General features: G+C 39.0%; 1 protein-coding gene across 1 annotated transcript in view; it reads right to left on the bottom strand.

The window, feature by feature from the left end:
• COL9A1 (collagen type IX alpha 1 chain) overlaps nt 1-13,065 on the bottom strand; it is an 86,838-nt gene extending 73,773 nt beyond the window's left edge. The window contains exons 1-5 of the mRNA XM_052651689.1: nt 13,052-13,065; nt 12,489-12,562; nt 11,256-11,333; nt 10,990-11,122; nt 4,525-4,921 (exon numbers count right to left, since the gene is read on the bottom strand). Of these exons, the coding sequence (XP_052507649.1) occupies nt 4,525-4,921; nt 10,990-11,122; nt 11,256-11,333; nt 12,489-12,562; nt 13,052-13,065 (696 nt within the window). The remainder of the gene's footprint in view (nt 1-4,524; nt 4,922-10,989; nt 11,123-11,255; nt 11,334-12,488; nt 12,563-13,051) is intronic.
• Between the last annotated feature and the right edge of the window lie 226 nt (nt 13,066-13,291).

Raw genomic sequence — 13,291 nt, 5'->3', positions numbered from 1 at the left:
TTCTTAAACCACTAAAAACATAACTTTCCTATAATATTTTCAAACACCAGAAATGATATTAATCACAACCTCATAGTTTATTTTTCCCATGTTATCATTCATGAAGCTCTGTTTGTTTTTACAGTTGGGAAGTTAGTATGATTTAATTCTGTGGGGTAGAGAGAAGGATGTGGCTTCTGCATCACGAGTTTTGCTAATCATATTTTCTCTGAATTTAACAAAAGTAATGTAGTGCAACCCATTTGAAATATACTTTTAAAAGCATTGTATCTGTCTGATTAATCATGTTTTCTGCATTGATTTATTCAAAACATGCATAAGATAAAGGATTTGAATCATGTATTTATAAAGCCATATATACTTTCATCCTTTGGGCTTTCATCATTTGGGCTTTCAAATAAGCCCAAACCCCTAGTGTACATCCTGAAAAGGTAGAAAGGCTAACTTTGTTTTCTAATAGAGCTGTGCCAAATAACTCTCCTGGGCAATCTTGCTGACAACAAACAATAAAGAACCTGCCATAAAATCACATATTTTTATGGTATGATGCCAGGAAACTGAGCTTTGCAGTGAAATAAATGGCACCAACCTAAAATATGGGCACAAAGGCAAATAGAAAATATGGAATTTATTGCTATGAAATCAAACTAACCATGTATTATAGCAGTATGTTGGGAAAAATATAAACGCTTTGAACCCACTAAATAACCATGGAATGACGTGAAGGCGTTTGAGTTGTAGTGCATGTGAGCAGCTGTCTTGAAACCTCCTGAAATTGGTTCCCTTTTCCAATTTAGAAAAGAGAAAGAGATAAAAGTTGGGCTAGATTGGGAGAAATCACAAACAAGAGCAATATAAATGAGTCTCTTAGCGACAGCGCCCCATCAAATGTCATTTTCCACTGCATTTTCATTATGCAGTTCCAAGGGCTACCTTTTGACATCAATTAATACCTTTAGAAGGAATGTTTGCTTTTCTAAAGAAAAGCAAGTGCTGATTATGAAAAAAGTATTCAATTCATGTAGTGTCAAAGATTAGAAGGAATCCAATTTCATGAAGAAAAATGGAAAAATACTCTGCAACTTGTCGCTTTCATGCTATTGGCACATTTCATTTTAATTTAAAATTTCTCTCAAGTAATACTGAATATTTGCTGTCTCCAATCAAGAGGGAAGTGCCCCAGCAGTACATGTCTCCTACCCCTCAGAATAATCAGATAGCACCATTCACCACCGTAAGTCTTCCAAGGGACCAGTAATTGCCAGCAACTTCAGATTACAGGCAAAGAGAGAAGATCACAAACCACAAACTAAAATAAAAACAAGAGTGTAGGGACAACTCATGGGCATTTGGGTTCGTCTGGAGACTCGCATGAGTATTTGACTATTCTTAGTCTAGAAGAGTGAGGAGGAGTGCGGGGAAATTAATGAAGCTAGAAAAGAGGAGAGTTCATAAATACAGGAATTCCCATGTGAGAGTCCCTTTCCCTAGAACACTGGATTTGTCTCATCCTGGATAAGTCTGTTCACCTCCAAATTCCTCTCACAGACCCCCCCCCCCTGGGAAACAGCCCTGGACTTCACTCCTATGCCTGCCCGCCCTGATGTGAGTGAGGAGACTGTCCCTTCGTCCACTTTCCTGGTCCTAGTCAAGTTCCATTATCATTGCTCACCCGTCTCAGCCACTCACCCCCCAGGAACTGGGAGGAGACCTGTGGCTTGCACGCCGTGCGCCCAGTATAGAGGCACACAGTGAGAGTTCACTAAGTGAGCACGAGTGTGACCGATGTCTGAGGACATGTTTTCCACTGTGTAAACTTCCTTCTTTTAGAAAAGAGTCTTATCTGTCCTGCCAAGTAGATTCTAAAAAACTTATGCAAATCACAAATACCTTCCAAAATGAAAATGATGATATCCTTTACAAAGAACGGTAGATGGTTACACATATTTCTATTTTTCTCAAAGGAAAGTTAGTTGGCACAGAGAAAATAGGGAAGATGAGAAGTTTTATGCCCAACACTGTTTCTCACAAGCCAAGAGATCTATGTGAGATTGTGTCTTCAACTGAAAAAATGGAGCTAATCCTATCTGTGCTTGTTATCTTATGAAATTGTTCAAAGGATAAAGTAAGTTAATGAGAGAAAAAAAGCACTTTTAAAACTTTAAATTGGTGTATTAAAGGTATTGAGATGCTAAAAACACATAAACAGGGTTTACTTATGTAGAATTTTCTACTTCTTTGTCTTATACAGGGTAAAAATTGAGGAATACATTTTGGTGACAACTTTGGGCTTCCCAGGTGGCTCAGATAGTAAACTGTCTGCCTGCAATGCAGGAGACCCAGGTTCGATCCCTGGGTTGGGAAGAGCCCCTGGAGCAGGAAATGGCAACCCACTCCAGTATTCTTGCCTGGAAAATTCCATGGATGGAGGAGCTGGTAGGCTACAGTCCATGGGGTCGCAAAGAGTCGGACACGACTAAGTGACTTCACCTTCACTTTTGAAGTTGACATTGTCACTGCCTATCCTTGGGTGTAAGTAGGGTTTGGAGGGCCTATAACCTTGATCTATTTTAGTCACCACACCACGTCATCAAATACGGAACTTTAATGAGACTTTACGCTCAAGTCTCTTTTGTGTTTCCTTGTGATGGAGTCAGAATTCAGCATGAAAGGAAAAAATTGCTCATGCCTGTTGCAAATACTTTTAACATGGACAATGTACTGATTCTGAAAAGCTCCTTGGTGGACCAAAAGCAAACGTAACTCCAGCTGCCAGGTATTTTGTTGCATTCCTGCACATGGCAGAAGAAAATCAAAGATAACTGGACCTAACTGTTCTCCACCATGAGGTGAGACTATACTTGGCAGATAACCCACAGTTAGCTGTGACTGGCTAGACTATAACATAATTAATAACACTACAACTTTACTGCTGTGGTCATTAGACAGCTTAATAGCATCCTAGCATGTAGATTTCAGAATTCTAATGATGACATATTTTTCAAGAACAGTAAATTAAATCAATTATGCAAGTGCTTGATTGATATTCATCACAGTGAGGATGTACTCTAAAGTCTCCTTCCCCTCGCTTATGGTCCAGAAGTGACACAAACATGGCAGAGGCTGTGTTGTCTGAAGGCCACCCCAGTGCCATTGCAAAGATCTTGCTGCACAAAATTTCAAGATGGCGCCCCAGTGGTCCCATTGGCTTTCTAACCCAGCCACTTGAGGTGTGATAAATCATTAGCTGGAGAAATACTTGCTCAAGTGTCTACAAGCCAGAGCAGTAATGTGGCAGTTATAAATTGCTTCCTGTCCATCACAGAATATAGAAATTTCACACTACCCTTCACACTAATCACAATTCTTCCCCTTGAAAATAGGTTATTTGAACAATTCCATTACTGAGATGCCCGCTAACCTTTCTTTCTTTGGAGAAGCGGGAAGGAACCATTCAAAATCATTGTGTCACCCCTGCTATACTCCATGATATGAGTTCTGTGACTAGAATTTAACAACTCTGTACCAGAGAGAAAGCAGAGAGTTTAGAGGATCAAGCATTTATTTATTGAGCTCTAAATTCTTGAGTTTTTTCCAAAAGATCACTTGCCCTGTAAGATTTAGTTTTTAATTTTCTGTAATATTATATAATATCCTTTTAAAGGATAACTCAGTGCAAGTTTAACAATTCAAAATGATAGAACTATATGGTACTGTATCCTTATGTCCATAGGTCTCTACAGCAAAATCACAAACAGAGCTCTAAAATCCTTTACTTTCATAATATGTCAAGCAAGACTTGACTGCTTCTAAATAAAGAAATATTGTGCCATCTATATCATTTCTACATCTTCTGGGTCGGATACCATATGACTTCCTAACCTCACCTCTCACATGCTGCAATTACTACCTCTGACCCTCTCTATGCCCCCCTCACACCCATACTCACAGTTTTACATGTACACTTCTTCCAAACCATCCAGGCTCCCAATCTTTGAACATGGTTTATTTCCTCTCTATCTCTTTTTTCTTTCATTCTTTGGCTCTCAGCTAGAATGCACTTTCTCTTCTTTTTTTTTACCAATTCAAATCCTTCCATGTCAAGCTCCATTGCTTCTGAGAAGAATGGGATTCTTGATTAACCAAATCTACCATTCATCTTAACCTTACTTTGAATATGGCCATTGGTTATTTATACGTAATATGTATGACACCAGTGTGGGTTTTTGCAGGTTGCCTCAAAGGATTCTGGGTGCTCCAGGTGGTCATGTAGCATCTTCCAAGTAGACTTTCAGCTACTCGAGACCAGGAGCTGTGTACTCAACTGGCTCTGCTTCCCCCATTCCATACTACGCTCAAAAGAGGCATTAAAGACATTTTGAAAAATTGATTGAAAAACATTTTTAAAAATGAATAACTGCCCATTGTTTAAGATATTCAGGTGATTTTTCAAGATGCTGAGGTCTTAATTTTCACCATTCTGGATTCGTTTTAAGCTCCCTTAGTGTGTGGCTGTATACTTACCGGAACAGAAACTTGAGGATTATCCACAAGTTTTCCCAGCACAGCAAAGCCATCGACATCGATCTGACCTCTTGGCTTTATAGGTAAGGACTCAATCATGTTGCAGTCAACGAAAAGAGTCGCACTCCTCCTTTCCACACCAATCATGATCTTATGCCACTGGGAATCGAACAAGGAGGGCAAATTCGAAAAGGCTGCAGTTTGGAGACTTCCATCCAGCCCCTTGTATGAAAATGAAACAGATTTTGTTTGGCCATTAATCTTCACGCCAACTTGCTCCTTCCCTGAGGAATCCTGAATCTGCCAAATGCTCCAGTGCTTTTCAAGTGTGCTTCCAGTCATCCGAAAAGTGGTTAGAAAGGAGTATTCTTCAGGCAGCCCACTGGGATATAAATGCCTGAGTAAAATTTTAAGACAGTAAATATAACTCTTGTTTTTTGTACTCAGGTGTATTACCATATTTCCTAGTTATGCTATTTTAGATTCTAGACCTACGGAAACACCACAGTGTGAAACCCATGTGCTGGTTGCTCTTTCATAAAGACCTTTACTGGAGTCCATTCATGTGCATTAAAGTTCCATCTTAAAATACACATTAAATACAAAACTCCCTCATAGCTAAGTAAGGTCCCCAAATGCCACATAATTTCAACAATGTTACTATTTATGCTACCTAAAGAGCTACTGTTCAGCAATTCCACCTCAAAAACACATTCTGCCAAAAAACACATTCTTGCAAAGTTCTTGGTGACATTCTTCCACAACTGACAGAAGAGAACATTTGAAATCCAAATCAGCTCTACCAATTTACATGTTTAATTAAAGCAGGTTCTTAAACTTTTATTTTGATGTAACATGTTAAGATTAATTGTTATTTTCATTATTGTTTGGATCTTTTCCTCCTCAAATATAACCTAGACTCACATAAGCATTTTGAGGACTGGTCACTTGCAGACCAGTGAGATCAGTCCCTTCACACTGAGCATGTTTGTCTTTTCCAGGAACTTCAAAGTATGAAGTTTAAGTGACAGCTGGTTGCTTGTCAGTGGATGTGCGACAGAGGAAATGTGACCAGTTCTTACTTCTCTATTGCAACCCAGTTGTTCCCCAATCTGCCAGTTAAAACGGTGGCGCCTTCCTAATTTACTGCTTTAAGTGGCAGCGGTAAGACGTCAGTGTCCCTCCTGCGTCCTCCTCATCTTTGGAGGCAGCCATCTGGAGCACCATCAGCTACTTGGGTGGTCTTCTCTTGAAACCAAGCGGCTCAAGGCTGAAGACCACACTTTTAAAAATCAGGACCTAGTAAATGTAAATATCACCTTCACATCTCTATCTTCAAGGTTGTATCATTCTACTTTGCTCCTCATAAGCATAGAAAAATTATTAAGCGAAGGATAAATCTTAGGAAAAGTGAACTCGCTCAGTTGTGTCTGACTCTTTGCAACCCCATGGACTTTAGCCTACCATGCTCCTCCTTCCATGGGATTTTCCAGGCAAGAGTATTGGAGTGGGCTGTCATTTCCTTCTCCAGAGGATCTTCCTGACCCAGGGACTAAACCCGGGTCTCCTGCATTGTAGGCAGACGCCTTATCATCTGAGCCACCAGGGAAGTTTAGGAAATCTAGATGCCAATTAACTTTGTTTGACATTGCTTAAAACAGTTATGGACCAGGACCCAAAGCCTCAGATAATCTTCCTTCAGATCATACTCCAGTTTATAGCCCTCTTCTGTGTAAAGAAGAAAAGATAAGAAGAAATATCTAAGTGGATAGTGATTTATTTATTACAAACTAATATGGTGGTGGTCATTTAGTCGCTAAATCATGTCTGACTCTTGCGACCCCATGGACGGTAGCCTGCCAGGCTCTTTTGTCCATGGGATTTTCCAGGCAAGAATACTGGAGTGGGTTGGCAGTTCCTTCTCTGGGGGAATCCTTCCAACCCAGGGATCAAACTCAGGTCTCCTGCATGTCAGGCAGATTGTTTTCCGATTGAGCCACCTGGAAAGCCCCAACACGTATAAATGTCTTGTGTTGCCATATGTACAATGCCAGTTACATTAAGATATATTGTTGGGGTCAGAAATTCCTAAACCAAAAAATACCTCAGTTCCAAGAATGTTTAGCTATAAGTGAAAATATTCAACTCGCTATGATTTTCTGTCTTTAGCTATAAAATGTTATCATCTTTATTATAGCATAAGCAAACATATAACTTTTTTCACTTCAAATATTTTTGCAAATCTTCAATAAAACGGGTCAACTAGGTCAACAAACGTCATTGTTTTGTTAGTTTTACAAAACTAACAAAAATTGGAAACTTTTCTTTTGAGTACTCTTTAGGCTGCAGTCCATGGTGTCACTAAGAGTCGACACAACTGAGCAACTTCACTTTCACTTTTCACTTTCATGCATTGGAGAAGGAAATGGCAACCCATTCCAGTGTTCTTGCCTGGAGAATCCCAAGGGCGGCAGAGCCTGGTGGGCTGCCATCTATGGGGTCGCACAGAGTCAAACACAACTGAAGCGACTTAGCAGCAGCAGCAGCAACAGCAGCAGCGTCCAAGTATTTCTTTTAGCCTTTGTTTTCTAATATGACTGGCTTTTATTCATAAGACTGGGTGGATTTCCTTTGTAGCTTTTATTTTTAACTGGTTACTGATGATGCTTATTATTCTCTTTGAAAAGCTTTCAATTCTCTACGTATATTTTATATCTGACATGTGCATGGGAGGTTTAAACATGCACATTTAAAAAGATTCACTTTGGAGCTAAAGAAAAAAAAAAAACACATACAGCAACTACTTACTATCCTATTTTCCCCAGATGGGGATGTCTAACATATATATTTCAATATTTTTTAATATGTTATTTCCTTTGACTTAAGATTTTTCAGACTATACCTATTCCAGAGAGCCCTCTAAAATAAGAGGTTCACTAATGACAGTTTAAGATACTGCTTACTGTGTAATTATAAAATCTTACAGAACATTATACATCTCATTTAACCAACTAAGTTAATTGAGAACTAGGAGATACATTTTAAAATTTTATTCAATAGTGAAATTTGGCAATTTTGCAATTTAAATTACAGATATAGTCTTTTGAGTATTCTTTTCAATAATTGATGTGAATTTAACTGGATACTTAAAGAATTGGGGCAGGTAGTTAAAAATAGTTGTTGTTGAGGTGTGAGGTTTTCCAAGAAAAAGGATAAACCCTCATGCTTTGTCTCTTCTTACTTAAACCATTAACTTCCTAGGCTTTTAAAAAACTCTGTGTTACCTATTATTTGTTTAAAGATGTACTGGGGAAGGCTTAGAATTTCATCAAAGAAAACAACTCTATTTGTTTTGATTCTAGAAGTCACAGTAACTTCTTCACAAAGACATTAGGAGGTTAACTGAGGGATCTCTCCCAATTTGTGCTTCATCAGATTTTTCCTGCTAAATAAGCAAAGAGGTTATGTTGAAGGTAGGGTATGATAAAATGTCTTCATTTACTTCTGACTTGGTCATGTAATGATACTTTTTTCTTTTTACTGGGAGATGGTTGGGGTCACTAGAAAACAATTCATTTATGGACATATTAAGTCAAGTGTATCCAACTCTCTCTCTCTCAATATATGTGAAAATACTATGTGTGTATACAAATATAATCAAGATTGTCATGTTATTAATCTTTCAGGCTAAGTTAATGCATTAAAAGGTAAGAGGAGAAACATATAAGAAGAGAAAATTCCTTTTAGTGTTCAAATTGGTTATATATGTACATGTACTTCTATCTACCTAAGACCATTTAAAAGTCCTCACAAGTCTAATTCATAGAACAGTTAGTCCAATTGTCTTTCTCGGATCCCTAAGATTCTGTTCTTGAAAATATGCTATGCACATCGGTAAGTAAACTTGACAGCATACATAATTTAAAAGAGGCTGAATCTATAAATGATTAATTTCATTATGTTACAATCTGCACAGAATATCTTAAAAGGAGAATCATACAGTTTGAATAAAAAATAAGTCCTTGGACCATGGAACATTTGTTTATGACCTTAACCCATGAAAAGCTAAAAATTGTATTTGTTGCTGCAAACAAACACAACATGTCTGAAGCACGAGACGAGAATGTAAAACTCTTATGCCTAAAATAAAGAATTCAACGCATCAAAATTATGTGGTTATGAATATTTTTTAAAAATTGAGAAGATAACCACAAATTATTATTCTATCATGTTAGCTCCATGTGCTATAGTCTTCCTCCCACGAAAATCGGCCTACATTGTCCAGCAGAGAAATCCAAGTCAGAATGGTCTACTGCATGCATGATTTGAGAACAATTCCAGTTTCTGCCTTTTTTAAGCAGGACTGCTTGGACTTCCCTGGTGGCTCAGATGGTAAAGCATCTGCCTACAATTCGGGAGACCTAGGTTTGAGCCCTGGGTTGGGAAGATTCCCTGGAGAAGGAAATGGCAACCCACTCCAGTCCTATTGCCTGGAAAATCCCATGGACAGAGGAGCCTGGTAGGCTACAGTCCACGGGGTTGCAAAGAGTCGCACACGACTGAGCGACTTCAGCTAGTTGATGCAGGGCAACTCAAAAAGAAAGAGTCCACTAAGGTGAAAAGGCCCCATCAGCACCTCTGCCCTCTAGTGCTCTCCACTATTACAGGAAACACTTCACCAAAGCCCCTGTGCACCAGGCTCTCCTGGAGCCCTCTCAGTTTAGCAACATTTACTCTTCATGGCAACCAGTGGCATTGTTATTATTATTCCTAATTTTAACCTGAGGGAACTGGGTCAAAGACAGTTTAAGCAACTTGTTCAAGGGGCTCCATCCATCTCAGCCCTGGTTCTCCTCCTTCCCTTTTTTTTCCTTTCTCCTACTCTCTTCTTCTACTTCCTTCCTCCTTCTTCCCTCATATCTTAATAAGTAAAACAAGAGCCTTTAGTCTTTGTGGGGACAGGGAGTCAGAAACATAGAGAATATGGGACATTAGTTGTAGCCTATGAAAAATATTTCATAACCACCTTAGGTGCTTAAAGAAAAACAAGACAAGCAGGAGGAAGGAAGGCTGCATGACCTTCACCTCTGAACTTAGAGTTAATGACAGTCCAGAAAGTACCCTAAATTTAGAGAAGAAAGGTCAGCATTAGGGTCTGGTGTCCTGTTCAATTATTTTATTAGAGAAATAAAAATCAGAGTATTGTAAAGTTTACTTAAGAATACATCCATCTCTTCGGTACATGAAAAGAAAATATATGAAAAATCCAAATGTTGATCTTTCCAAACACAACTGGTTTCCAGGGTCACTATGGGGTAGTGGTTAAAGGCACAGCCCCTGAATCAATTTTGCCTGGATTTCAATCCTCTCAGCACCTCCTCACCCTGTGATGTTATGCAAGCAACTTAAACTTTCTGGCCTCAGTTTGCTCCTCCATGAAATATGGATAAAAATGTCCCCACCACAAAACTATAATAAGGATGCAATTTGATGTTGATTGGTAAATCTAGAAAAAGAGCTTAAACAGTGTACTATTATTGTTTTATAAAATATAATATGTTCAAAACATGAATTTCTATATGCAATCTGGAACTATATCAGAATATTCTAATTTTACGAAAATTTTCATTATTATAAACACTTAGCAATTCTATGATATTCTTTTGCTGTTCTAATTAGTCATTATTTACCTTTACATCTTAATTTCTGTCGATGTCTTAATTTTCTTGTTCATATACTAAAGAAATCTTAACCATATTTTTTACCTAAAACATTCCATCAGCATCAATACCACATTTAAGGTATTTAGGTGATATAAAGCTGAAGCCCTGAAGCTCATTCATAACAATGTCATGACTCAATACTTACACATGCATTAAAACATCTCAGTTATAAATTATTTAAAGAAGAAAAAGCTTAGATCCAGAGAAGGAGATACAGAATTTTTTAAAGTATTGTTGCTTCCATTGTTTTTCTTATCATTATTCTAGTTTTAGTTTTGTCTGGGTCCTGCCAGGAGCCAAGCGTTGGATGTGTGGATCTATTTCAGCACCGGGATACTTGAACAGCGCCATTGTGAGCCTTCTAACCACTGGGTGGTTTCTAGTTAAATTTATGCTTAACCCCTGGAACTTTTCACAGAGGGTCCTTTCAGGCAAAACCCAGACAAATTATAGAAAAACAGAGAGCAAAGTAATAAGAACATGTCCTGAATCAATGTATAATAGTCTCAGTGATTTTTTTTTTCCTGGAATGGAAAGTAAATTACACACTGAAAACATGAAAAGCATTCACATATTTGGGCACTAAAGATAGGTAGGTAAATAAATTCCTTCATCTTTAAATAAAATCATGATCCAAGAATTATTGAGCTGGGAAAGACTCTCTAACATTGGATAGATTTTCATTTTTTAAACTGTGTTTGAAGCAAACAACTAAATCAAGTATTTTTTTTTTTTATATTACCTGGTTGGAATCCTGAAATCTACATTATTTCCCAACTTGTAAGCCACCTGTAAGGCGGTTGATCCAACTACCCTCTGGATAGCTCTTCTGGATGCTGCTTTATCTATCTGGAACTGAGAAATCAAGTCAAATCCTACAGAAAGGGAACACAAGATAAAAGTAAAATGAGACTGGTTTCATTCCTCTCCAGAGCCTTTCCAAATAAAAGAGGTATCAGGTAGATTTATAGAAAGCATACATTGTCAATATGATACACTGCTACTCACCTGGTAAATCATCTTGTCCAATCCTGACCTTTGGACAGAGTTCATTTTCACCATTGGAATTTGAATTAACAGGGAACCCTGCAAAAGAGATAGCATGTCATCTTACCTCAACCCCTACACAGATCATAGGACTATACCAATAATAATAAGAGCTGAGCAACTATTTAAAGTGCAATATTATACTAAACAGCTTCATTACTAGTAGTATATTTGGCTTTAACTCTACAACTCTATGATTATAATTTATTCATATTCAACACATCCTGGGTTGAAGACACAAAGTTGCTTTAATAACGTGTGTTGGGAAAGTGTTCCCTTTGGGGAAGTTTGGAATTTGTTCTTTTTGGAACCACATCTTCATGATGTTCTGAATGGCACAGTGTCAGAGCTTATTTGGTTTGGGCTAGAATATATTGCTTTAAGCACCATAAACTTTAGAAATCCTGAGAGAATCCAGAGCCAACTCAATGGTACTTCTGAAGAGTGCAGTTCTTAAGAATCTTTGTCAAGTAGAGGAAGGAGCTGAGGATTTCTTAGGATTCCCTAAGCCTAGATAAATAGAGAGAATGCACTTGATTTCATAAATTTCTTCTAAGAGATCAAATAACTGTTCCAACTAGAATACTATCAGCAACTTAGAATGGGGAAGAGTAGTGAGGAGAAGAAAAGAAATCATGCAAATTAAACCCTCAATCACAAGAGGGATGAAAAATCCTATAATGAAATTTGGTGCTTCTTCGTAAGTAAAAGATTGTAGGGAGGGCCACTTTTTTCAACAACACAAAAGGCTTCTTGTAACTGTCCAAACCCAGTGCCCTTCTGGGACTCACCTGGTGACAGACATTTCCTAGATTTCAGAAAAAGCGTTTTCCAGTTACATAGCTTGGGCCTGCAATTTCACTACATCAAACGCACTCTTTCTACCTCATCTGACTTCAGACTATTGGCTTCTATCTATTCATCCATCCACCCATTCATCCATCTAACATTACCAACTACCATCTGAACCAGGTAGCTTCTGGGCTAGACACAGGTTAGGTTTCCTGCCCAGCTGTGGTCACAGCCAGGACTTCTCCATAGGCAGTACTGAACACAGCCATAAAATACACCCACAGCCAAAGCAGGGTTGAAGGAGGGTGTGGAGGACCCTGGCTGCCTCACTCAGCCACAGGCCTGCCCAGTCCTTTCAGGGAACAAGTAGTATTTTGAAATCGAGAAACTGGGACCTCTTACTTGGGCGACGCTTGACAGTCACTGATGCCCATGTCCCCAGGAAACTGCATACAAAGAAGAGAACTGGAATTTTCCTAAAGAGGAGAGAATAAAAATGTCTCAAACAGGAGTCCTTCCAGGTGGGGACTATGGCACTATTTTAAAAGTGGCACACCTGATGAATGCAGGTGACTGGTCCTCAGTCTAGTTTACTTTTTTCCATTTTCTTTATTAAATTCAATTGAGAGAGTTAATGAATTCTCAATTTCCCAACTCCTAAAATGATCACGAGATGACTGGTTTTCCCTGTCTCGCTTTCTCCATACCTACCTGTCTTGCTGTTTCTACACCTCTATCTCTGTCTCTGCTTTCTTTCATCTTCTTTTTCTGCCTCTCCATTTTGGCAGCTGTCCCTCTTCTCTCTCTCATTTTTGCTCTTTTCTTGCTCTCTCGTCTATCTCTCTGTCTCCCTCCTCTCCCCTCTCCCTCTTCTCTCCTCCCCTCTACTGTAAAAACACAGACCCCTGGCTCTGAGCACCCCCAGTCCAATCTCCCCACCACTGCTTTCCATCTCAAAGTCTTACCATAAGCTCTTCATTTTCCCAGCTGGCTTTCCTTCGTTGCCAACAGTCCCAGTGAAGATGGGACTATAGGGGAGTCGGTACTCCCCCAAGATCCCTTCAGTGCCACCCCAGGGCTGAGTTCTGGGCCGGCTTTGGTCCCTCCTGCCCTTGTGAGGGCTAACAGCAAAGGAAGTGGACCAGAGGCATCCAGGGCTACTTTAAGGCAGAGCAGAATGAAGGGGTGGGGAGATGCCGCCCAGT

Source organism: Budorcas taxicolor, chromosome 14 (genome assembly GCF_023091745.1).
Source record: "Budorcas taxicolor isolate Tak-1 chromosome 14, Takin1.1, whole genome shotgun sequence".
Classification (NCBI taxonomy): domain Eukaryota; kingdom Metazoa; phylum Chordata; class Mammalia; order Artiodactyla; family Bovidae; genus Budorcas; species Budorcas taxicolor.
Note: the sequence above shows the minus strand (reverse complement) of the source record. Positions and strands in the feature narration are given on the sequence as shown.